The 26455-nt window shown below is 45.3% G+C and overlaps 1 protein-coding gene across 2 annotated transcripts in view; it reads right to left on the bottom strand.

The window, feature by feature from the left end:
- Positions 1–26121, bottom strand: part of RNF220 (ring finger protein 220) — a 220514-nt gene extending 194393 nt beyond the window's left edge. Inside the window, exons 1-2 of one of the 2 annotated variants that reach the window (XM_005521088.3) lie at positions 25997–26121; positions 19942–20682 (exon numbers count right to left, since the gene is read on the bottom strand). In XM_005521088.3, the coding sequence (XP_005521145.1) occupies positions 19942–20566 (625 nt within the window). In that variant the 5' untranslated portion in view covers positions 20567–20682; positions 25997–26121. The remainder of the gene's footprint in view (positions 1–19941; positions 20683–25996) is intronic. The other variant, XM_005521087.3, reaches the window with a different exon arrangement.
- Positions 26122–26455: the final 334 nt, after the last annotated feature.

The raw sequence follows: 26455 nt of genomic DNA, 5'->3' as shown, positions 1-26455 counted from the left end.
GGAGATGCCTGGGTGTCAAAAGTGCCCCTTCAAAAAAATGTTGCTTAAAGGGTCTTCTGCAAGGAAAAAATAAAAAAAAAAGGGAGGACTCAAAAGCAAATATATTGTTGACTTTGGGAAGGGCATTGCTTTCATGAGTCTCATTTTCCAGGAGATGTTCCCATTCTCCGAACAGAAATGGGGCACAAAGGAGAGTTTCAGGAACTTTTGTCTCTTGTGGTCAGTGGCAGCTGGCGGGCTGTGGGCTTCTGGCTCACACAAGAGCAGCCCTGAAATGAGGCTACAATATGCCCCATTGCACATGACCTATGGGATGGAGAAAAGGCTGTAGCACATGCCTACCGCATTCCTAGGTCTGTAATACATCAGCACTTCAGCTGGCATCGGTGCAAAACCAAACCCATGCAGGTATGAGCTACTTCCCATGTCATCTCCCTTCTGGCTTCCACAGGCTATGGAGGCTTGCATGAGGGACCTTAGTGCAAATAAGTGCTGAGGACACAAGCAGCTGCCTCTTTCAGTCTCCCCAGGTCCTGAATCCCATCTCATCCTGTGTCTCTAAGTGTAATTGTATACAAGAAAAACCCTCTCCAGGCTTGTTCTGTTTTATAGACTGCCTGATGGGATTATCTTTCCTGTCATTTTGAAGCCTGTATAAGCATGCGACTTACATCACTCAAGCTAAATCACAGTCAAGACACTCTGTCTGTCTAAATCGTTTTCAGGATCAAGTAACTTATTTACAGATCATGTTATTTATTTAGGAAAAAATTAATTTAAAACCAGAATTTTAAAATAAATGTAAGACATAGGTAATAAGGACATCGCAGTTAAGTACCAAAATCCTGTGGAGCAGGTAAGTGCCAAATAGCTATGATCTTAAATACTGAAAACTGCACTCTCTGGTCTCAAACCACACAAAGAAAAGGCAACTTATTTGGTCAGGCACAGACTTGCTGGGAGGTAACACTCACTTAGACACTACAGTGATGATAGGCAGCCCAGACGTATCCAAGACAGGTAGATCGATTATTCCTGTAGCAGTAACCTTGGGGAAATATTTGTCTGTCATAACCCCAAAGCAGATCAACTAACATTTAAGGACTAATCTGATGCCCAGTCCAGTCAGTGTAAATTTTTATATATATTTACTTCCATGGCTGCTGTATCAGACCTTTTGGGACTGCAAAATATCATTCAAGCTTCTCTGTCCACTGGAAGAGCTATAAATGTGCAAAGAAGTCAGGAACAGCCAAGTAGAATCTGTCTTTGGGTTTATTAAGTAACAGAAACATCTCCCAAAGCTGAAGGGTGTCAGTGCCTATAGAGAGGCAAGGGGCACACACTTCATGCACTTGCTTCATGCACAGTGAGTTCATCATTCCTAAGGGAATGCATCTAGAAGCAAGTCGGGTATGGGGGCAAATCTCCACCTCCACGCTGGGAAACCGGTGGCAGTCCCAGAGGTCACTTGGAGCATCACCACCCCACACCTATGGGCAGGGATGCCTTTCAAAGAGCAACCAGATGAGGCCAAAGTCCATGTACATTTTCCCTAGTACAGTCTGGAGCCCAGAGCTGACTTTCTAGGGTTTAATCTTGATTTTAAGTGGTTGTTAAAAAAGAAAGAAAAAAAGAAAGGAAAAAAGAAAGAAAAAAAGAAAAAAAAGGCTCATCATGGAGGGGTCTGTGTGCTTTAAAGTGCTTCAGCAGGCTCTCAGAGTCCACTTATTTCTGAGTGAAGATGGATACCTCAAGAGGTTCTCCTCACCAGTAAATAATTCATAAAAGACAAACAAGCCCAGGTCTGTTTGAATTAGAACAAAATATTTCTTTAGAAAAGTGAAGTGATTAAGCACAGGAGGAGCTGGAGATGACAGCTGGTGTCTGCAGCTCCGGATGAGTCACCTTCACTCGCCAAGGCCCCTCTCTCCGGGAAGTGCTGCTGCTTTTTTTTTAACCCTTTGAGATTCCCAGGAATGATTTGTCACTGGGGTTATTAGCATTTCTCCCTTGATATTGACAGCTTGTCTTTCCTTCTTCTAACCGGTGAGTGATTTCTTCACACGCTCGCCAAATATAGCCAAATCACCATGGTAAACGTATCGACAGAATCATATTAACAGCTGCTGAGCATTTACAGGGCTGTAAGTTATACAAAAAAAGAAGGAAGAAAAACACACATGGAAATAAACCAACTCTGATCAGCAGTGACAAGCATTTATTTAGGAGTCACTCAATGGAAATATTTTTTATGTTTTAATTGCTAATTATAGGCTACTGTAGAAGGGTGGCTTTGGCCAAAATTATCCTTTAAACTGAAGAATTAAGCCAGAAGTGAGCACACCCTGCCTGGATGTATCCTAGGGCATCAGGAGAAGAAGGATTTATTTCTAAAATGCTGTCCTTGTTTAAATCAAACCTGAAGTTTGCCAGTCAAAGCTGCATCCCTCCTGACTTACCAAGCAAGGACCTCTTAAGTGTAAAGTCTAGGTAAGAGCTGAAAACACATCTGTATAAAGACAGGCCTTTTGAAAATAATTTTCTGAGGATGCTCTGGTCCTCCTTTTGCATACTGGGCATCACAAAAGGGCCCAAAGGGGCCACCAGGTAGTGGGCAGCAGCTAGCAGTATCCTTGCTTCTCCACTGTGCAGCAGAGCATTACCCCACTGCCTGCTCTAAGTCAGACTGGACCCAGAGGGAGAAAACAGCTGTTTTCTGCTCACCTTTCTCTGCATGTTCAGGACACACTCTGCATCCCCTACCTGCCCCAACATTAAGAGGTATTCTTTTATTAGGGGTATACAAAACAGGTATGTGCAGGATTCTCAATATTTTGAGGCACCCAAGTTCCAGGATTGTTTCTGACCTGGTGTTTTTAACCCTTTGGGATTCCCATAAATTTCTCAGGAGCCAAAGCATTTCATTCCAAACAGGCAGTGACTGCTGCCAACTACTGATGAGAAACCAGCACCCCTAAAGCTGTCTCTGCATCACCATGCACAGGACACAGGACCTGCTCTACTCCCAAAAGAGCCACCCACTTGCCCTGGTGCTCATAAACATAAAATTGACTTTCTGTACAAGGTAAAACACATAAGGAGAGCTGCTTATATTGAGCGAAGCACAGAGACCTACAGTGAACTTTCTCTCAAGAAATTTAGCAGTAGAATAAAAAGACTGCTCTAGCCAGGCCCTCAAATAACCCAGCTGGGCCATGAACCTATGACCACAAGGGAGAAAGGAAGAGAAGATGAAGTGTTCCTGCTGCATGGGGACATCCATAGCTGGTACCTCAGGCATTTCACCAAGGTTCTTACAAGAGTTTATATCTAATAGCTGCTAATTCAGGATTTCTGAGGGGTTAGAAAGCTGAATTTCTTGGGAGCTGTACTCAGCTCAGTGTCTCCCTCCTGTTAAGGCAGAAATGGGATGGGGAGGGGCCTGGGCACTACTGACATGCAAACACATTTGCTGAGATCCCAATGCTGGCTGTGCTGACTCACCTGGCTCACTCTTCTGCAGGATCCCCTAATCTTGTTAGATGTCCAAGGGAGACAGCTTTGCAAGTAACAGCTTCCCATAATTTCCTTGTGCCAGCTCAGAGAAGGGCACCATGGAGGCTCAGGTATGGTTTGCTGGCTAGCAAAGCAAGGACAGCAAGATGGGGAAGGAATGGCCATCATCCGAGACACAGATACAAGAAGTCACCCCCATGAACAGTGCTTATTCTAATCCTATTCAGTTTCTTCTGGCATTTTTCAAGACAAATTGGGGGTATGAACCAAACTAACTTCTCCTGCCTCTGCTGCTCACACTTCTTGCCTGCTCTAGAGAAAACATAAACCATAAACATAAAAAATGAAAGCCCACAAAGTATTAGTGCAAAACCTTTCCTTAAAAATTAGATATCAAAGGTATTTTAGTTTTCAATTTCTTCCCTTCAGCCACCTTCCCCATTGAGCTCCTTACTCTTACACACACTCTTTCCTTCCCCAAACTCCTTTGTTCAACAGAAAAAAAATAAAGAAAAAAAATAGAAAAGCACCCACAGAAAAATGGTGCTACCTCACCCCATCTGTCCTTAATTTCCCTCCCAGATCTGCTTCTTTGCAACTCTCTTTTAAAGCAGCCCAGACACCAGACAGTGGGGCTGCAGAAGGATCATAAGTCAGGTATTGGAAAGGTTGGACCCAGCTTCATCAGGACCTGGATTGTTTGGGAATGGGATGGAGGAATAGGGCAGCATCACCACTTTCAATCCCTCCAGCTTGACCCTTGCACCATGAAGCTGTTATTTTGGGCCCCTCATTCCCAGATAACAGCTTTCTGGACCCAGGAAAGAGTGGCACCATCCTGCTTTTATTCAGTTCTTTTTTTTTTAAGAGTTGTCAGGCACTGTGGGCTCTCCAAGATCTCTGCCCCAGCACTGCAGCAAATTTCTCCTTCACTCTGTTAAGTCAGTGGGTAGGCTGGAGGTGCAGAGCCTCTCTGTCCTGCTGCAGTGGGTACAGCAGGCTGTGAGCTCCCTGTCACCTGCCCCTCACTGATGTTTTGCAGTGTCCAAAGACAGGCTGTCTTGGAGCTTGGAGCTCCCGCACCCACTGGAAGCAGGACTGGTGGGATTTCAATGACTTGCAACTGGTCAGAGCCACATCTGCCTGTGCACTGGGGAAGCACCCTGGCATCGTCCATCTGTATCTCCAGCATCACCCAGCATCTCCCAGCTTCCAGGGAAGGAAATCCCAGTTCATCTAAATCCAAAACATCATGGATTTGTATTCAGGCAGATGAACCTACCGCAAGGAGGGTGAGGGGATATGAAGCCATTTAAAAGGAGAGACCCAAAGGGAAAAACTGAGCCATGCCGGGCCTTGACATAAGTATCTCCAGTTGCTGGATTCAGGCTGCCAACAAAAGACTCTTCCTCACCAAGGAGCCCTTCCTTCTCCCACCAGAGCAGGGGGAAGGTGCCTGACACCCCAAAACCCATGACTTATCTGTGAGGTGTGATGGTGCTACTGGGAGAAGGAAAATTAGAAGCAACTTCTATTGCCAGAAGAAATCTCCATCAACTTCCACAAGAAGCAGACTCTGAAGAATGAGTGAGGCTCTGGCTCTGGCCCCTGCAGAGCTGGGGCCACAGGAGTTACACATGGGACTTCTCCAATCCTCCGTACATCACTCAGGGAAATACAGTACCTGGCAGCGTGAGCTCAGAATAGAGGAAGCAGAAGTTTGCTGAAAATACAGACGCTTAAAAGCTGTTCGGGCAGGCAGTGCCAAGTCTCATTCTTCATGTAAGAGAGCTCCCTCTAGGTCAAACACTCGGGTATTTCAGAGCCACCGCTCAGTTGGGATCATGCTCAGACATGATGCCTTTCTCTGGAGAACTGCCCATCAGTCAGAAAGCCTGCAGGCACCCCAGAAAATCTGTGGTTTGCTCTCCCCTCGCAACACGGCCTTCCTGCCGCGAGCACTGGCCACCGTGCTATGTGTGTGACATACACACACGTGCATGACACGTGCCCCTCAGAGCAGCTCTGACCCCTGGATGTATTGAAACCACATTGAGATGTGGCACTTGGGGACATTTATTGGTGGATGTGGCACTGCTGAGTAAATTGTTGGACTCGATGTTACAGGTCTTTTCCAACCTAAGTGATTCTGTGACTCCATGATTCTGCTGGAGCTACACCAGGGAAGGAGCCAACCCGTGATTTCTCCAGCCCCAAACCAAATCTTTATCCTGCTTTGAAACACTGATGAATTATTCTACAAACTGATGAGCAGGGGGAGTCCAGAAGAGGCTTTCAAATTCACAGAGCTAGAAAAATCAGATGGAAAAGACTTAATGCTGGAAAATGCCGGACTGTTCCCTGCAGTGGGATCCCAGGAGCTTTGCACAAACTAGTTTTAAGCCTTGTAGTCTTTAATACAACTTCCCGTTTTATTTTTCTTTTACCTAGACTGGTATTTACTAATAAATATGCAGCTGGCAGTATACAGAACAGCAGGTAGCTCCCATTTACAGCTGTATATAACTGACTGCAGCATTCAACACCCTCACTCTGCTATGCAGTATAATACTCACAATAAAACACACACTGTATTTGCAACTGTGTTCATGCTACTATTCTGGTACGTGACACACATTAAGAAACATATTCAGAACATAGAAAAGAATTTACCATTTACATAAAAAAGATGCACTGGGATTTTCAATAAGTTCCAGCATAATACAGTATCATTTTTATATCTTGTCTGCTCCCTTGGTCTTGCTGATTTAATACATTTTTTTTCTCTTTATAACCAGAAACCTATAGGTTGTATATAGATTTTTTTAAGCATAATATATGGTGTAAGTTTGTATTTATAAAACTTTACCATAGAAATGTAGCAATTTTCAGAATGACTTAATCCAAGGGCCATCCAGGCCAATATCCTGTCTGCGGCAGTTTTTGCCATTAATATGGATTAGGCAGACAATACAGTTTGCTACAACCTAGTTTTAAAACCACGTTAGTGATAATACTATTGCCGGGTGTATAAATGGTTATAGAGCACAGAGTGCAGAGAAACAGCATTGTCCCAACAGGGCAGGGGAATATGGAGATTTTTTTCACACATATAAAGAGATGTTATATTTACATATACGTAAAACTTGATGTAGATTATATAGAACAAGAAGCTGTCTAGAGCTCCAGATAGCAGCACCACTCACTCCAGCCCTTGCATCCCACCATATGTCCCTGGCTGGCACCAAAAGATGGGCCACAAGCCTGGGGGATATTGCCCTGGAAGAGTTAATGGTGGAGGTCTCAAATCCAAGCGCTGCAGGTGTCTGCTTTTAATTCTTTGCTGCTCTTCTCTCAAACAGCCCAAGGATTTCCACCCTCCCTCTTTCTCCTTTACAAATGAGTGTTTAACATAAGAAGAGAGGCAAGAGGAGCCAGGGCAGCCGGGAGATCTCCTACAGCCCCTTCTAGGCAACCTGAGCAGGCGGGAAAAGGCAGCTGGCTGGAGCCCAGTGAGAGAGCGGGGACCATGGGAAGAGTCTTCTCACATCTGGTTAAGTACTGCTAAACCCTCCGACGAGCTGCCTAATTATTACAACACTTCTGCCGAAAAATTAATGTGCTTGGCCGTCTGCACTGGGGCAGAAAGGGTAGGAAAGCAGCTGTCAGGATGCAAGCAGTGATGGGAGCACCAAGGAAAGAGGTCTGCAGCACAAGAGCACAAGAGAAAGGCAGGGAAGCTCTGCTTGCAGGGACCCTGCTGGGAAAACAGCCTTCTCTCTGCTTTTTTTTTGCAGCACGGCCCCCAGGAGAGGACAGTGCCAACAGAGTTGTTAATCTAGCAAGAACAGTGCTTGCAAAGAGCTCAACGGTGATGCCCTGCCTACCAAAATCAACAGAATGACCTGCCAGCAGTACAAAACATAGGTAATCATCCCAAGGACTCAATAGGAGGGCCAGGAATGAGACCCAGGACACTGAGGTCCCTTCTGCCTCGCCTCTGTTCACTTCTCCTTCTTGATGAGCCCTCATTTCAGTAACTTCCAGAAAATCCAAGTGTGGCATTTTATTTCTGCAGGTCTCTGTAAGTGCTGTGGGTACAGTACCACCAAGGTAGCGTAATTCACATGTGTGTCCATATTCATGCGTCTCTGCCACAACCAGTTAAAAAAGGCTGAAGAGAAGACAGCAGAGTCCTGTCCCCCAAACTCAGCTATGTCTGTGTCAGGTTAGTGGGTAAGCCTTTTTTTGCTACAGCTGTGGTGGGATTAATCTCTCTCCCTAGACAAAAAGGTGGGCTTATTTCCCAAGAGGTGTCCAAGTACACCCAGAGAGCTCAGCAAAAGCAGCAGCCTGCTGGGTGCCTTTTACCCACAGACATTTGATGAAATTAATGACACAAAAGTAAGTATAAAGGCTAAGACAAATAGAACTGGCAACAACTTGAACCTTTGGCCTGTCCTTTGAAAGTCTCTGGCAAGTCTCAAATCTTCTTGATCTGCTCACTAAAAGGATGACTGTCCCACAATTATTTTCCAAGCATTTGTTGGCAAGTTGTAGGAGGAAAAAGGCATTTCACTGAAGCTTTTAGTACAAAAGCTCAGCTCCAGCCAGGGGCTGGACTCCACTTCAAATTATAATATTTTAAGTACCTGAAAATAAATATTTTGTCAGCTGCTGAGAATTAAGAAGTAGCTTCGACCTTTCAGAGAGGGGAACCCTGCAGAGAGCGGCGAGGCTCAGAGAGTTAGTTGCAAAACAATCTCTGTCCTAGCCATTCAACCTGTCTAGCACACACACAGCCTCCCCTCCCATACTCCCAGCTCCCTGCAAGTTGCCCAGAGCCTCTGGGGTACAACAGGCTCTCCTGCACCCAGCAGCTCGTTCCCAGCAAGAAATGTGCTGCCAAAAGGGACTGGAGCAGCACTTTACCATAAACTGGGTGCCACAAGTAAATGGAGCATCCTCGAGATGGCAACAGCAAAGTCACCAGTCCACTCGCCTGTTGCTCACTGGTGCTGTTGTGTCATAGTGTACTACTCACAGACCTAGGAATTTTATCCACAAGGATTAAAAATATTCACTTTTTTCTGGTAAAATCTGACTATGACCAAGCAGCTGGGTAGCTGTACACATCACCCTGTCACCCCATCACCTCTCAGACCTCTGAGCCACAGTGAACACTGTGCATACTCCAGCAATGACAACAGGAACCCACACAAAGCAGGAGATCTCTGTTTTTCCAGCAGAACTCAAGGAGTTAAATCCCTCTCCCTTCCCCCCCCATCTTTCTGCCTTTGGCCTTTAGATCAGCCCTGGTTGCCAATGAGGACTCATCGAAACACCACCAGGCTGGGCCTGTCAGGAAGGAAACCAGCACGTCCAGAGTTTTGTTGTTCTAAAGACTTTTTTTTAAATTTTATTTTACTGCTCAGGAAGGAAGCCAGAGCTTGCGCTTCACTCCAAGAATGTTGATTACTCATCCTTCCCTGCATTATTTCTTTTATCTCTCACTTTTATCTACCTTACTCCAAATTTTTACCCCCAATTCTTTCTCTACCATTCCTAGCCACTGCTTTCAGCTGTTCATCCAAGTTTCATTAAAAAAAAATATTTGGCAACTCTTTACTCAGGAAAAAAATCCCATTTGTCGTGTTTATTAAACAAGCCTCCATCCCTCCCCCTACACAGCCTTTTCAATCTAGGCCCCATCGTTACGACCACTGCTCAAGGATCTGGGCACTACAAAACATGACCACAACCACCCTCAGCTGGAGAATATCATAATTCCTGCTTTAGAGACAGACAACGAGAAATTACTCTGCTTGTCCCAGGTCAGTAAAGAGTCCACAGCACAACACAACCTACTCTCAGGGCTTTTCCCAGGCAGCCCTTCCCTCTTCCTGCTCCGCATGGCTGCGAGGATTAGGCACGCTCAGCTCTGCCAATAACTGTGCCCTTCATCTTCAATAACCCCCCACCAGTCAAGCTAGAAACAAGCAACATGAGAATCGGTATGTGACGAGTTGATGACACATTTCCTTAGCTGCAGAAAAATGTGGGTCCTGGATCACCCAAATGTCAGTGAGCCACCTGAGTACATAGCAGAAAGACTATCAGCAAGTAGTTTCTAACTGCCTTCTCCTCCCAGACTCTGCAAAATCCATCACACCACCCAGGGGTTTCCTTTTCTTCTTTGCCCAGGTGCAGCTAACAACCCAGACACAACTGGCAACATCTGGGAGAACACACACACAGATGTTTCTCATTGACATCGTAACCTTCCCAGCCTTCACCAGCACGTGCCCACGCCCCAGGGTGGGCGCCCAGGTGGGAGACACACATTGGGTCCTCACAGTGTTCCCAAAGAGATGACCAAAGGTGAAGTTTGTTTTTTTTTTTTCAGTTTAAGTTTCTTTCTTAAGATGTGACACAAACCTGGGGGCTGATCTGGACCACAGCATACACAGCTTCCCCAGGCTACTACACCCACGACATCTCTGTTACACACTAGTAAGGCCAATGCAAGTTCTCTCTGCCCAGCTCTGTCTTGCTCTAATACAATCCTCCCCTGTTTCCACAGTTAATGCATTGTTTTCATTTTAAGAGGGGAAAATAACGAGATGGTGGGAACATTACTTCTGGCTAATGGAGACAGAGATCTGCAGACTTTCATAGTTTACTTTTTCCAGTATATCCTAGTCCTGCTCCAAATATCATCATACTTATTTCGGTCCTGGACCAAATGTGGGACTGGACACAACACACTGGCCAAATTAAGACAGAAATAACTTATAGCATTTTTCTACTTCACACTCTCTCTAACACCTCATGCTGACATTAAATTTCAGGTCTGCAGATGGTCTGCTTCCCACACTACTGAATGTCCCAGCGCCTTCAACAACAGCTTCCCTGAACAAGTTAGCCCCAAATCTGGAGTGAAGGCAGGCTGCCCATCACCTCCCCACTTCTGTAATCAAAACAGCTCTTTGATAGCAACACTTTTGTGCACAAACCTAAAATGCAGAAAGGAAGGAGCAGCACGGACGGCAGCAACCAGTCCCGAGGAGCAGAGCTGGCAGGAGCAATGCTAGCTGTCCTGTACAGGCTGCATGCTGAGCAAAGTGCAAATCTGAAAGCAAAGAAGCAGGGCTGTAAGAGTTTGACTGCCCATTGTCCCCTTTTCCCATCTAAGGGGCACCTCCTGATGTATGAATCCACTCAGGCTGGCAACTTTTTGATTGTAACCATTAAGTTCCTCTGCTCCTTTTCAGCACAGGGTTATCCAGGTCACTGATTGCTCCTTCATCTCCCCAGCAAAAAAAAACAAGTGTCAGTGGTCAAGCTGCCTCCTCAGGGAGGATGAAGACAAGTGCTCAGGAGGTAAAAGCTGTCACCCTGGCTAAGGACTGCTAGAAGCTTGTCTCCCACCTATAGTGCTGGAAATATGAAGTGAGGCTGGTTTGCAACCAGATGGATAAACCAGGGAAGGAAGCGAGCTTCTGCAGCTCCCTTGATGGTGCTGTAGAGTTTGGATCCCTCTGACCTGCACTGATATCCAACTCCCAGGATTTCCACCCGTCCACAGCCATCGCAAGATGGCCCTCTGCAATATTCCCCACACTGCAAACAGTGACAAGGAGACAAGGTTCCCTCTAGCCTGCATGGGCCAAAGGTTGGCTGGGTGCGGGGAAGCTCTGCTGTAGCACAGCCAGGCCACCCTGATAAGGCTTTCCTTCACCCAGCCAGAGCTGCAGCACCCAGGGTGCCATTCACCCTCCTCCTCTCTCATCATCATCCTCACATCACGTCCTGAACAACATGGGTATTTGTGTGGGGCCTCTGGTGGGGAATTTTGTGGGGCATCCCCCCCTAATGGGGGGTTGAAGAAATCTTCAATATTGAAAGCCAGGATGGAGAACAAGGCAGAGCTGTGATCTGGTATCAGGTCTCTTCCCACCCCTCCACAACCACCAAAGCAGGCTCTCTGCAATGAGGGATTATTATCCTATGCCTCCTGGTAGCAAGGGATGCTACAGGACAGACAATTTCACATTCTAAATGGCTTTGCAAGTTGTTTCCTAAAATGCAGAGAAACAATATAAAAATCAGATGAAAAGGCTGGAGTCCTTTTTAATTAAAAATACCTTAATTTAAATCAAAGTCACAAAAATCCCAGTAGAAAGAAATGGATCCTTCAGGGCAGTGCTCTTGTTGCTCCGTTTACAGAACCAATTGCTTTTAGGAAGGCTGTCACAGGGAGCCTTCACCCCAGCTGCTCTTCCCAGTCCTTTCTGATTTAGTTTTCGTACAAGTGCCAGGAAGCATTCACCTGCCTCCCAAAGAACACACCCATGCTTGTGAGCCAGCCGTGCCAGCCAGTTCAGCAGCTGCAGCAGGACGTGTCCTGCCAGCTTCCCCCTGTCCAGGACTGGGGACACTGCACATCTAGAAAGCCCAGGTAATGCTGAAGGATTGCACCTGAGAAAAGCTCATGTGTAAAAGCTCTTGGGTCCTTCAAAATTGAAAACTTAATGTGGTTACTCTGGTGAGATACAGTTCTTAAGAATCAGTGCTGCTGGTGGATACCAAGGACACAGCTTCCAGCTCTTCCCTTTAGAGGTATCCAAAGACACTTGGTGCCTTCCTTTTCCCACTTCAGAGTAGCCTAGGATTCACAAGAAAAAGCACAAAACACATTCTTGCTGTGCAGTTCAGTGAGAAAGCTGTCCTCAGCCTGAAGCTAGCAAAAAAGGAAGGTTTTAAAGCAATACTGATTAGAAACTATGTCCCAAGTGAGGAAAAAATATGATGGAAGTGTCCCACACCTGAACTTCACAAGCAGTTTTGCTTACAGCAGGACTCCTTCCCATGTTATCTGCATTTAGGACAATAAATCTCTCCTTGCTTTGCTCCTCCCTAACACTGTTTTTCCTCTCTTCTGTTGCTTAGGCCACTGCTGCAATTCAAGATGCCAGCAAATGGTCAAAGGAGAGAAGAAAGTGATGGCTAAGAAGGACTCCCAGATTATCACAACCACCCTCATTTTTTTAAAAGACAGAACAAAGACAAAATGGACAGATACAGATAGTACCAAACCCAGCAGTACTTCTTTAGCCAGAGCTTTCGTTGACTCAAGGGCTGAGTCAATCAGGCCAGCAAATACTCAATACCTGACCAACAACAGAAAATAATTCAGTTGTAAAAAAAACTAAATTCAGGGTGATATTTGTCCCAAATGTCTGTCACCCGTGAGTTTCTATGCTCAGGCCAGCAAAGCCAAGCAGGTGAACAATGATGTTGCGTGAAAGGGAAGAGAGACACATATACAGCTCACATGTGTAGATTTACAAAGGTGCACATGCCCTTTTTCAGAGGATGCTGTACAGGAATCCGATCCTATATTAAATTTCCCAAATAGAAATCCATTATTTCTGAAGAATTTCAATTGCTCTGCATAGCTGAAAAATGTCCTCAGAAGTCCCAATATCTGCTATTCCACACTGAAGAAAAGAGGTGAAACATTCACAGGTTATCAAACACATTGACATGATAGAAGACCACCAGTGACATGAACCACAGGATAAAAATTGTCACAATTTGCTATCAATGGCTGCTTTTCTTGGAATAGAGTATTAAAAGGAAACAACTTTGTTCCCACTATGAATTTGCATTAGAAATCCATAATAAAAATAAAGCTTAATATTATACAAATGGGTACAGATCCCTATAGTGCTCCTGATGCAGATTAAGGTTAGACAGCTTTTAGATGACAGTTATTTACCTCAGTCTAGCACCATGTATGCACAAAAAGAATTTATTTTATAGCTGCAGATATTAGCCAAAAAAAAGAGATGAGAGGAAATCTTACAGCCTCACGTAAAATATAATTATGTCTGTTTTCTACTCCTTGGAAGGCAAACAAAGAGAAAAGAATGTATCTGCTGCTAGCATTTAATGGGACTTGTCTAAATGATATCAAACAAATAACAACCAGCAGCGATTCACTAACACCTTCAATTCTATTTTTTTTCATTGGGGAATTCCAGAAACATTAAGACCTTGTTGCCTTGAGCACTTTCAGTCCTACAGAGCAGGATTAGGCCCATGCTTGAGTATGCCTCTCTCTTTCAGGACCTTCAAAATATCAAGGAAAGAAAAATAAATCACAGAGGCACTAATGCTTATTCTCTCCCCCGTTTCTCCCAATTCCTTATGTAATCACCACCAGGAAACTGTTGCTAACTCTTGAATTTTGCAAGTTAGCAAGTAAAATAATAAAACAATGTTTTAACTGTCAGAGATCCTGGCTCGCAAAGTGCACTTTGGTCATTTCCTTTAATAACTGTAGTTTAGTAGTAATGATTTATAATAGTTCATAATATTCTACTAACTGTACTATATTAATAATACTAATACTTTGCCCTTGCCTAGCGTCTTCTGTCAGAAGATATCAAAGCGGCACACTCCGCTGTGAGGGAGGTATCAGTACTCCCCCGTTAGGGATCGGGAAACCGTGACTCCAAGCCATGCCCGAGGTCAGGATTCCCGATCCCCAGCACAGCACGGCAGCCACCAAGTCTGCCTGCACTTCTCCCGCCGCAGTCCTCTGACAGCAGTCGAGTCTGATCGATGGGGCTGAAGATTTAATGTGATTCATTCCTTCTCGAAAAGCGAGGTTCGGCCAGTGGTTTGGGGGCCGTGGTTTTGATGGGAAATACCGAGCAAGGTGGGGAGGTTTCCCTGCAATTCTACAGTAAGTACCCTCTTGCCAACATCCAGGCACACAGGGCAAAAGAGGAGCGATAAATATTTACTGCATCCATGCCCATCTCTCCAGCAGGAGATGGATAAATATAACATTTCAGTGTTGTTCAGCACTCCGAAGACAGTGGTTACACCAGCTCCCGGGGACTCCAAAAAGGAAGAGAGAGGGCACGAGGCATCTCTGGCACGGCAGAGATGACATGAAGGCTAGCCGGATGGCAGCGGCTGCATGGGGAAACATTTTGGAGGAGAAAACAGCCCCAGCCCTCCCCCTCAAATGATCAATTAAAAGGCATCCTTCTGCTGAGAGCGGGCGAGGACAGCAAATGAGGGCTGCGAGGAGCAGCGCCCGGCTGGGCTCTGCATGACAATTGATGGGAAGGGGAGGCTGGGGGAGGCAGCCCTATCCCTCCTCTCACCATGGTGATTAGGTATTCCAAGTGCGCCAGATAGCCCCAAATAACAGAAAGAGAAATATAAACTGGAGACCGGCAGATCCAAGGGAGGCCAGATGGCCCCGCAGCCGGCAGGGGCTGCTCCCATCCAGCCCTTCCCCACTTTTAACTGTTCAAACATTTCTTTATCCCGACAAGACAATTAAGCCAAACAGCGTGGAAAGGAGTCTCGGCAACAGTTTGCAGGGGGAGAAGGAAGGTTGTTGCCAGAAAAACAGGAAAAGGAGGTGATTGCTGCATGCTCCAAGACCTCCATGCAGCACACTTTACTCCACAAAGATGGTGTGTATTTGGTGGAGCAACAGGGATGGATGCATGGCTGTCATCCCTGCTAATGCCCATCTGCTTGCCCAGCCCTTCCAGAATTCCACTGTTGCTTCTTCACTCCTACATCATGCAGGACACTGCATGACAGAAAGAAACATTCCACTCGATTTATTTCATTATTTCATAAGCAGAGTTAAACTTGCAATTTCCCATGATTGTAGCTGATTATGATTAGCAACAAAGCATCACTTTGCGTTAGACCCTAAATTTTACCAGCCTTGGAGGTGGTGCATCTCAGAGGGAAGAGTTGTGAGCAGTGGACGTGTGGACATGTGCCTTCCCCCTCCAATACATTGTTCCGCCACAAAAAAAACCCCACCTTCTTCCTGGCAGCACACATACATAGACACACACAATTCTCTACATAGGTCATAACACAAATCCCAACACATGTCTGGGCAGGTGGGTGACTGCACAGACAGCCCTTAATCTGATTTCCAAAGCACCACACTATTCAAGAATTCATGCTGTGGTCATCATAGCCTTGATGTCCATCACCTGAAGTGCAATTTACATTTGATCAATAACAAACCAGTTGTTTCAAAAGGAAAACTAAAATTAACTCCATGCCAGAGATGTTCTTTAAAACCCCAAGGTGGAACAAAGAGCTCACAAATACATCACACAACTTCTGCAGAAACCAGTTGCAGCACAAACTATGTCCAAGGTGAAATATGATTATCAAAAATAATAATAATAAAAAAATAATATAATCGCTCCTACTACACTGAGCAGACCCAAAGGATGAACAAGGATCCCAGCCTGCTCCCATTCAAATGTTCATCCCCTGGGCACAGCAGGAGCTAGACAAGGGCCACCAGCAGGAGCAGGGAAACTGAGACTTGGAGAGCCATACTCTGGCCAGAGGTTGGAAACTGAATCAGTGGCCAGGATGTAGAGGATCACCTTCACATTTTGGTCTGTGCTCCACCACTAGTCACAGAGAACACGTGCTGGAGACCAAGCAGCAGACAGTAATGGGAAACCATTCTCTGTGGTGCCAGGGAGGTTGGGAGCATGGGCTGCCCCACAGGGGCAGAGGTCTCTGCTCTGACAAGGTCCAGCTCTTTGCCAAGAGGTCCCGGTTTCGGCACTGACCTCTGCCTCTCATTTTGTAGGAAAGCAGTGCCACAGGAACTGCGTACTATGATTGAAGGATACTGAGACAGGTTTTATTAGAAGTGAAAAAACAGGAATCTTTATTTTTTTCCCCTGATTTTAAAATAGGGCTGTAGATCTCTTTTGCACAAAGAAACATGCCATTTATTTCCTCTCCTCCTAGGAATCTCAATTATTGTACACTTATTAAAACAAACCCATAAAATATGTCTTCCAGTGCCTTTAACACATGCTTTACAAGAAGCTCCTAAATTCTAACAAATGGCATTATTTTTCTCAGTAAGCACCTAAGGGAATGGGCCCATCCAATACATGGTATGTCTGCTTATCCCTGGAAAAGCTCCATGTTTCCACATGTTCTCTCTACGCTCCATCGCTCTGGATGTCCTGAATGCTCACATTTTACAGCAAGAGACAAACTTAACTTGCATTAACTTGCAACTTAAATGCAGACCATAATACCTAAATCTCAGCCCAATTTGCTGATTAACAAAGAGTGCAGTCCCACCCAAAAGCACCCCAAAGATGTTGTCCCTTTGTGAGATGCTGGGTATGGGTCCAAGCATCATCCTGCTTTAGAAGCAGGGAAAGGTTTATGCAAAGGGCTGAGCAATCTCTGCTGCAAGAGCACATCTCTTATGGGGCCAGGTGCTAATCTGGAATACACCAGAACATACCAAAATAATTTTACTGAATTTTTCAAGTTTCTTCCACTGGTGAAGGCAGGCTAAGACTTTCCTCTCATGCTGTAGAGGAATAAATAAGCACCTTCCAAACACTCCTTGACGTGCAAATGTCTCAGTTTGATCCTTGTTTTCTTGCAAAGTCTTCCAAGCAAAAACCTATTTTTCAGGGAAATTAAAACTCAGTGATTACATTTTATTTAAAAAAATAAAGAAAAGTGGGGGGAGTTTCTCTAGAAAATCACCATTTAGGCTATGAGATGAAACAAATATTTTAATGATCTATTCAAAAAAGGCATTTGCAGTGGAAGAGAAGACCATGCAGGGCAATCATAGTAATTCAGCTTCCATGTAGCACAAACTCTTTCAGCAATCTGAAAAGCATACCAAAATGGTGAAGCTCTCCAAACCTGAAAAGCACCCATTAGACATGGGAAGGTGTTTAAGATCTAAGAAAATGTTACAATTTTTCCTTGCAGTTGTAGAAAAGCCTAATTAATTACACTTTTGCCTTGAAGCTACAGCCACTTACCTACTCCTTAAGGAGCACAAGTAGGCAGCTTTTACAAAGGGTTATATATAACAGTTACACAAGGAATCCACGAAACTTCTCAGAGACGACAAACCCCCAAGGTACACATTTCTACAGAAACTTTAAAAATATATCTGCAAATGTTAATGCAAAAGAGGATCACCATTCTATCTGCAATTTGTGATCTCGAATTCTTCAGAAGTTTCTCTTTTCTGATGACCAGCATCAAAGACCATTAGGATCCTCTAAAAGCTCCACAACTTGCTCTCAGCCTCCAGCAAACACACCCATACGTGTGTATGCACACACCAAATAAACTCGCTCTCTTAATGAAGTGAAGTTTCCACAGTGCAGTTATCTATATGTGATGGGAATATGATACAGAGCCAACAGACATATTTAGTGTACATCATCCTGGTAGTTACAGAAAAATTTTAATGTTGATGAAGTAGCAGGGATGTTGCATTTGCTCAGCTCTACTGTGCAGAAAGGCATCTTAAAGAAATTTAACATGGTAACACAAAAACAATACAACAAAACACCTTCCACTTCTGCCCTAGTTTCCCAAGCCGCCTGCAAAGTTTTATTCTGCTTCCTTTCCCTGGCAAGTCCCCTGCCACGGCACTGGCAGCAGCACTGGCACTCAGTGTCAACCCGCCTGCGTCTGTGCAAAGCCCCGTCTGCTCCCAGAAGGAGCGGACCAGCGTTCGGCACACTCTTGGCAAAGGCAAGGCACGGCGATGGATGTGGATGCGTCTGTCTGTCCGCAGCTGTGCTCCATGTGGTCTAATTCATTTAACAGATTTACTTCTTTAAATGGGGTATCTGACAGGATTTTGCCAGCAAGATCCATAGCAGCTGATGCGCTCTAAATTCATTTAGCCAGCGGACCCTCTCCTCCGCTGCTATCTCTCAGAGTACTCTTTCGAGCAAGCTTCATTTTCACAGCCAGGTTATATCGATAAGGGAAAGAGCATCAACAAAGATGTCTCTAAGCCTTGCCATCTCACCTGCCTCCCCCATGGATAATTATATTACCAGCCTCCACACATCCACATGCGCTCCCACCTACAGCCACTTTCCCTACAGACCCAAAAGGAGAGACAGGAGATGCTGAACAATGAAAAGAGCTTACGGCACAAAAAGTAGCATCGTCGGGGGTGGATCGGAAGGAGAGGGGGGAGAGACACAAGAGATCACACTGGTACTGCAAGAAATACACAGCTCCTGCCATCAGTGGGAATTGTCCTACCCTCGCAAACGCTGACAATAAAAGACACACTTGCAGCATATTTCAAAACCAAAGAGCGATGGATTTAAAAGGCAGGTTGATTTTATGATGACTTTTATTGAAAAGGTACGCTGGGTTTAGGCAGATGTCTTTTAGTGTGGGTAAGTTAGCACAGTGCCTAATTCAAGGAGACAGCCTGAGGAAGCAGCGCCGACAGGGGAGAGAGAGCCACAATGTCTCTATTACTCTCCTCGGTATCATAAAGGGGAGAAGAAAAATCACATCTGAAAGGGAGAGAAAGCAACGGTGCAGCAGGTTTTTGTTTAAAAAAAATATAATAATAATAACAACAACAATAATAAAATTGTTTTCTATTAATAAAATTCAACAGTACAAAGGAGCCCATGTGAAAAGCGAACGTCTCACTGCTTGATTACGTGTCTGGGTTTACAGGAAAACTCTAATCATAAGTAAGCGCTCTTCCTTGGAGTACTATGCTCTGCTGCCCCCAGACCACTCCCCATTGTGGGTCACCTCCCAGCTCTGCAAACCTGGAAGCCTGCACTTCATGAAGAACAGCTCTGCCCCTCTGTGTAGGCAACTCCACAAGGGACAAGGCTGTGGGGGAACAGGGAGTTACAGTCATGAACAAGCAGACCAGGTTCCTTCAGTCCAATCACTGGCCTGCAAAAGGGCACATTACCTTTCAACGGGCACCAAAATAGGGGAAACACTCAGAGAAAGCACATGATGTAACAGCTTATTGAATTGCAAAACCAATTTGTACTCGTCTTAAAGAGGGAGCTCAGTGGCCAACAATAAATATTCTTAAGTTAACCAGAGGAAAAGGTACTTTTGTCCTAAGCTGAGGCATGAATTGTGACGGTCGGCAATTTGCTCTAAGAATGGTATGCATGAAGAAAAGGTCAGAAAGAAACACCTGAAAAAGCAGGGGGCACCTGCCTGCTGCAAACTTTGGGTAAGTTCCTGGCTACACATTCCAGCTGCATCCCTGTTTACACACATGCATGTACCAGCACCTATAGCCTCACACTGGTGCATGGACAGCTTTCTGCACGATCAACATCACCTCTCCAGCTATGTGCTGGAAGGCGAGTTTCCTTCACCTAAAAATCTGTCAATATCCTTTTGGAAGAACAAGGCAATATTACATGGCTGAGCGCACCAGGCAGGAAAGGCTGCTTTGCCTTTGCCTCCGGCAAGTCTCACAGCACTGCAGGGCCATCACCTGTTGCCTATCTCAACAAGGCACAATTAAAGAACCACCAAATCAACAGAGGTACTTACATCTGTCACTTCGGTCTTCAGGACTGGATGAGGTCTCACGGTCAGAAATGAGGCCAGAAACAGCAAATATCTTCTTCCCTGTATCATCAACTTTGAGGGAGCCAGGGGAGCTGGAGGGGAGCTGGGTGCCAAACTCATACTCCTTCCCATCGGTGTCCGAGAAGCGCAGATGGGGAGAGTCAGTGTCATGGCAGTTTTTCAGGCGCTTGGCTGGAGTAAAGGCTGACTGGTAGCTCTCCCGATCTTCACTGGATGCAAAGGGGCGGAAAGCCCCGACACCACTGTGGTTCAACATACTGATTGGGGTGCAGTCCAGGTTGGGGGGTGCAAACTGGGGGTGAAGGTGAAGCAAGGATGGAGGAAAGTCACGGTTTGCAAATGCTCCCGGCACCCCACCTTGGCGGTGATACATTGAGGCAAAAGTGTATGAGCCATTGGTAAAGGGAATGTGCACGTCCTTATCTGCTGACACAGGGACCCCAAAAGGCCTCGGCTGCTGGCAGGGAATGGAAGCATCACGGCTGGCTTCGGCAGTGGAGGCGAGAACCATCAGTGCTGGGGAGGCCAGTGGGTTGGGGAGATAGGGTGAGTTCTCCATCTTGAATGCTGCCCGGTGTAAGTCCATCGGAGTCTCTTTCCTCAGCAGGATCACAAGCAGAACGATCTTCCCCAGAAGGAAAGCAAAGCGATGCCTAGGAATGGAGCGGGGGAAATTACTGGAGCATCATCACCCTTCAAACACTGCAAGAAAACAGAAAGGGAAAGAAAACACAACCAATTAGGTTTCTGCACTCATTTCTCTGGGATGCTCCAGCAGCCGAGTGGCCACATGTGTTACAAGCCACCGGCCGGAGATGCGCCACTGTTCTCATTCAAGAAAATCAATAGACAACTTCACACACTAGTGGAGTCAGCCCTGGCCCTCCAGGTTAAAGGGTATCATCCAGTGCAGATGGATGAAAGGCAAACCAAACATAATAACATGCAGATTTAATAATGCACTAATAAAAAATGTTCCATCTAAAATTAACATAGTAACTCCAAATTATAAGTGGAATTTTATATGGCAAGTGGCACATATATATTACTGCAATAAACTTAAGAAAGCCCCCACATACACACACCCTGCTATTAGCTTGGGGTTTGGGGATGTAGGACCAACATAAAAATATCCATTGTACACAGTTACCCAAATCAGACAGCACACATGGTTATAACTGTACATGATGCTTGAGACGTATGTAACTGACAGGTATTTTCTCTCGCTCTCACAGTACATATGGGTAGATGTGTACTTGCACACACAGGATTCCATACCATCATACATATGTACACACACCACTGGAATGTAGCAATGTGGCTGTGTCCCGGTGTGTGTGTGTGTAACACACAAACACCCACTCATGCACACATGGTCCCCGAGAGCCAAATGAGAAGAGACTTCCCCAGCAAAATGCCTGGCGTCTCTGACAATATTTAAAATCATAATGGGCGCTTCTGCCATCTGATCTCTGCAAGCGTCTGCCTTTCGGGTCGGGGACAAGAGAGGATGGATCAGTAATTTTAGTTCCTAATGCACTCACTCTTAAGTAGATTTGTAAACTGCCCTGGACGTGCCATTAACATTTAGAGGAAAATGTTAACAAAATTTCTGCCTCACATCTTGCTGAGCCTCCCAGGTTGGCTGCAACCACCCAGTCAGGCACAACCCCCTCCCAGGGTGAAAGAAGGGAAAATCCTTCTTTCTCTATCTCCCCCAGTTCGCACTGCCTTTTTGTGTTGTTATTTTCTCCCCCAATCAATCTCATGCCTTTTCTTTCAAGCTTCCGCTGCCTGCCATTCAGGCCCCACAACCCAGCTTAAAATACAAGGACTGTAACTTTGAAACAATATACTAGCCGCTGGAGCTCAAAGGGCCAGAAAAATCATATAATAATAAAAAGCTGTTACAAATTGTGCCTCTTAAATCCAGAGGGTCAAACATCTCAAATAAAACTTAGTGAAAGAGTGTCTCCCTAATGGAGTGCCTTTTGTACTCCATGAATGAGGGAGCCTAGGTTAACAAAGTGTATGAAATCCAGTCTGGGGCTTTAATGCAGTTCAGTGATAGCGTTTCCTCTCTCCTATCCTGTACCCAGCCGCTCCACTGACTGTTATGAATTGTGAAGATGAGTGGACATCATCTCTCTGCTTCCTCATTTGGCACTCATCCTTACAGACATCATTGCTAAATTACCAGATTATGTATCTCACATTAACGGATTTGCTCTCTTCCAAATTTTAAATAACTTTCCCGTTGAGTTCTTGCCACAGCGACAGGGAGAGGAAGAGTGAGGGATGCCAAGGGCAACCTGGTCAGCACTGCAGTCCTGGGTACACTTGCTCTGCTGATTCACATGAGGCTGATCAAAATCTGGAGGTCAGAAAACTGCAGCCACTGGCAAATTTAGAGTTTTTGGGGGGCTTATATAACCATGTAAATATAAATACACACACACACACGATTATATATTCAAAGAGATGCATGCAAATAAGCCTCTGTTCTCAGAAATAAACAATCATTCACATGGAAGCAAAACTGAGCAATCATAGAAAAACACAGAAAAGGCAACCCCCTCTACATGCTTTTCTATTTTTACTTGTGCTTTCACACCATTACGTTAAATGTATTTCATAAATTAGTAATCTGGCTGCAACACTTGACACTCCTGTAGGATACTGTGAATCACTATGGCCGTTTATTCGTTTGCAAACTTCATTACACCAGGAATAAATCAACACATTACAATATCTCAGCCAGCCAAATTTAATTTTTTTTCAGCTCTCACTTCCTTTTTCGTTCTCTCTTGCTCCCTTATCGCCCAGCACCTCCCCACCCCCCAGCAACACGGACAGATTAGGCTGCGGCAGACCAGTCATTATGAAAATCTATCGTTAATACACTCCCAATGTCAAAATGTCATAGGTTTAAATACAGAACCCAAATATAAGAAAACTAACTGACCTTAATTAAAAAAATATGGATTGCAGGGTAATCAGCTGGAGGGAACATTTAGGTGCTGGGAAGGCAGTGGGCACAGGTGGAGTGAGGAGCTGCTACTTTTCTGCCTCTATGCTGATTTTTTTTAATTTAGCACCTCGCGCAAATCCAGATTAAAATAACTCCAGCTATTGATCCGAGCAGTGGAATTGACATTAATTTTAGTTCACTTCTCACTTTGCAAAGGGATCAATAGGAAGTAATAACAGCTGACATCCCCGCTGAAAGGAGGAGAAAAGACGGGCTAGAGACAGAAATCGAAAAGCAACCAAATAAATCAGCAGCTACTTTTCCACAGCATCAGACAAACTCCAAACAGATTGCAAAAAGTCTTTGTTGAATTAACTAAACAAGGAGTAGAGGGAGGGAGGGTGGAGATCAATCTAGGAAGCTATATAAACTGTCTACCAAGTATGAAGGTTAGATGGACATACTGAAACCTAACTGATTTTTTTAGTATTATTTTGTTATGGTTACCTATATGAATACTTATGGGCTTTTAGAGCTACCCTCTTTAAGGTGTACACAAATTACCTGTGTAATCCTGTATGTTCCTAATAATGAGGCTAAACATGCCACGACCAAGGCAAATTGTATCAAGAGCCTTTAGCTCTGAACCATTAAGAAAAAAAACTCTCACCAAGAAACAAGTAGTAATCAGTTCTCTCTGGCTTAGTTTTGAATCCTCTGCTTACAAAGGTTGTAGCATGGTGCTGCATTAGTTAAAAGGAAAGTCTGATAAAAGTAGGAGAAGCCATGACAGAGCTGCATTTATCAGGCATCACAAACACCAACCAAGTGGAGAAAACAGCAGTGACCACTGGTTTTAAGTGTAAAACTCACTTGCTAATCAGCCTGCAAAGAAACGCGCTCATATGCAAGCACATGCACACCCCATACACAGCCACCAGATCTGCAAATCTTTTACTAAATGTTACTCAGAGTTCCTATTACTAAATCACCTCTCTGCTATCGATTAAAATAAATAAAACACACCACTCTGGTTTCTACAACAGGTTGCATTTTTGTGGTCTCTCAACCATTTCCAAATGCCAGAGATTAAAGTAATGGGGCAAATTAACGTCTTTCTCCCTCCAGAAAAAAAAAAAGTTTTCTTGGGGAAAAAAAATTAATTAACAAGCTATAAGGGAGGAAAAAAGATTAAAACATTAGGAAATCCAGGAAAATTGATGATGCATGTAAATTAGGAAGTACCCAGGAAAAAAAAAATCACAATATCCATTTACATTAAAAAGTTTTTCCCCATAAATGTCAAGTAGGAATTTAGAAATATGCTCTGCGCAGAAAAGCCAAAGATTATAAAACAAAATAATGCCAGCTGTTTGGGGATTTAAGTGCTCAAATGGATTATATATTTGAACCAAACTGGATTTCCTTATAATAAATAAAACAAATGCAAGCCCGAAAGCCAACAAAGGAGAGCTCTCATCACTGGATTAAGATACAAAGGAAAAACAGTTAATTTTTTTTTCCAACGCGTGAAATATGCCAACTGCAGCCGCACACCCGGACAGCTGCTGTGGAAACCGGTTTAAGGGGGAAAGGAAAAAAATTAGGAGCGCGGTGAGCGAAGAAAGCGGCGGCGGGGACGGGCAGAGTGGCCCCGGTCCCGGTCCTGAACTGCGCCCCGCTTCTGTTTGGCTGTAAACTTCTACTTCAAAAAATAAAAAATTAAAAAAAAAAAAAATACAAGCCTTTATATTTTAAATTTTAATTTTTTTTTAGAAAAAAAAAAATAACGCGGGGAAAAGCCCCCGGGCCTGGAGGGCGCTCCCGCGGAGGCGGCTGCCGAAGGGAGGAAGCGCCGGGGGTTTGGGAAGAGGAAAACAGAGAAAGAAGGAAAAAATCCGCAACCCTCAGCCTACCCATGGGTTTGCTGTCGCTTCGCCCCCGGCCCGCATTCCCGGCCCCGCTCCCGACTTGGCGAAACCCGAACGAAAACCGGTCTGGGGGCAGCCCCGCTCTGCCGGGCAGCGGGCGCGCCCCGGGCCCGGGCTCGGGCCCCTCACGGCCCCTCCCGCCCCCCGCGGGCGGCCAAGCGGGCTGGCACCCGCCCGCCGCCCCCTCTCCCTCCCGCTCCCGGCTTTTCTCTCCCGCCCGAGGAGATTGTTCAATAAACCCAAATAAAATAAAATCCGTCGGGGGTGAGCCCCGGGCTGGAGCCTACCAACACCGCCAAGCCCCGCCGCTCCGCGCTGCCCGCCGGCGCATTAAACAGGTGTCTGGCGGGGCAGGGGCTGAGGGCCCGGCCCGACCCGGCCCGGCCCGGCTCGGCTCGGCTCGGCTCGGCTCGGCTCGCTCCCGCCCGGCCCCGCACGTCCCGCCGGGAAGCGGCGATCGGGACGTAGCCGGGGCCGCTTCTCTCCTGCCGCCTCGGGAATTATCCACTCCCGGGGAGGGCAGCGGGAGGGGGCACCGCCAGCCCTGTCCGTACAACCCGTTAAGTCGCCTTTCCACCCCTGCACTTTTTCTTCCTTTTTGAAACCCAAGTTACAAAGATCATCAAACGCGAAGATGCCCAGAGTTGTTTGGATTTATTGCAACAATCACTTACCATACACATTTCCTGTGTGGAAGGATAAGCATTCAATACAACTCTTTAAGTAGACAGTTCCTAATGATTTCATTGTGGTCAACCAGATGGTTTTTATGTATTTAGATCTGAAGGTGAAGAATTATTTTCCATACTTCCAACCTATTTACAGACTTCCCTAGTCTAGAGCTGGGGTTGTTGGTTAAAAGAAAGAAAATCCTGCAATTTCTCGATTGCATCGCTGGATGATCCAGAAAGTTTTCTAAAGAACCTAAAGCAAAAACAGGGATAATTCCTTTCACCTCTTCTGGCTTTCCAAGCTACGCCATTCACATGTGGAGTAATTTTAGCTCATTCGTTGAATAACGCTGCCAATTTAAACCGCCTCTCTACCTTTGTTTTATCTGCAATAATAAAACCAGAACAACACCGCATGTGAGATCCAGGCACTTGGTTCCTACCTGGAAGCAGCCAGGGGCAAGAGCGGCAATCTTTTAGAGATGAAGGACCCGAAGAGGGGCGAGGATGTTGGACAAACTTCAGCCGCGTCCAAAATTAAGCTAAGTGAGACTTAACAATGAGTGGTCAAAAAAAAATTATCGGTCTTTGAGCGGGGAATCGCGCATTTTGGGGACGGCTTAAAACTAAAGTTCACCCGAGGACTGCGCGATCGCAAAAATGAAAGCTTCGGCGTAAATAAAATTACTGTCTGGGCAGTGTTGCTTGAACGCACAGAAACCCTGGCGTGTATTTTGGGTTTTGGTTAGGTTTTGTTTTTTGTTGTTTTTTTCCCCCGATACTTTTATTACAAAATAAAAGATTAAGTTCGTATATTTTAAAGGGGAAAAAACCCACAAACAAAAAAAATCCCAAACCAACAAACCCCTGGGTGGATGCGTGCATCTGCTTATTTCCTTTGA

This window comes from Pseudopodoces humilis, chromosome 10 (assembly GCF_049639895.1).
Source record: "Pseudopodoces humilis isolate 2021_Gansu_Grassland_sample_001 chromosome 10, ASM4963989v1, whole genome shotgun sequence".
NCBI lineage: Eukaryota > Metazoa > Chordata > Aves > Passeriformes > Paridae > Pseudopodoces > Pseudopodoces humilis.
The sequence above is the reverse complement of the archived record's forward strand: the minus strand, read 5'-3'. Positions and strand labels throughout refer to the sequence as shown.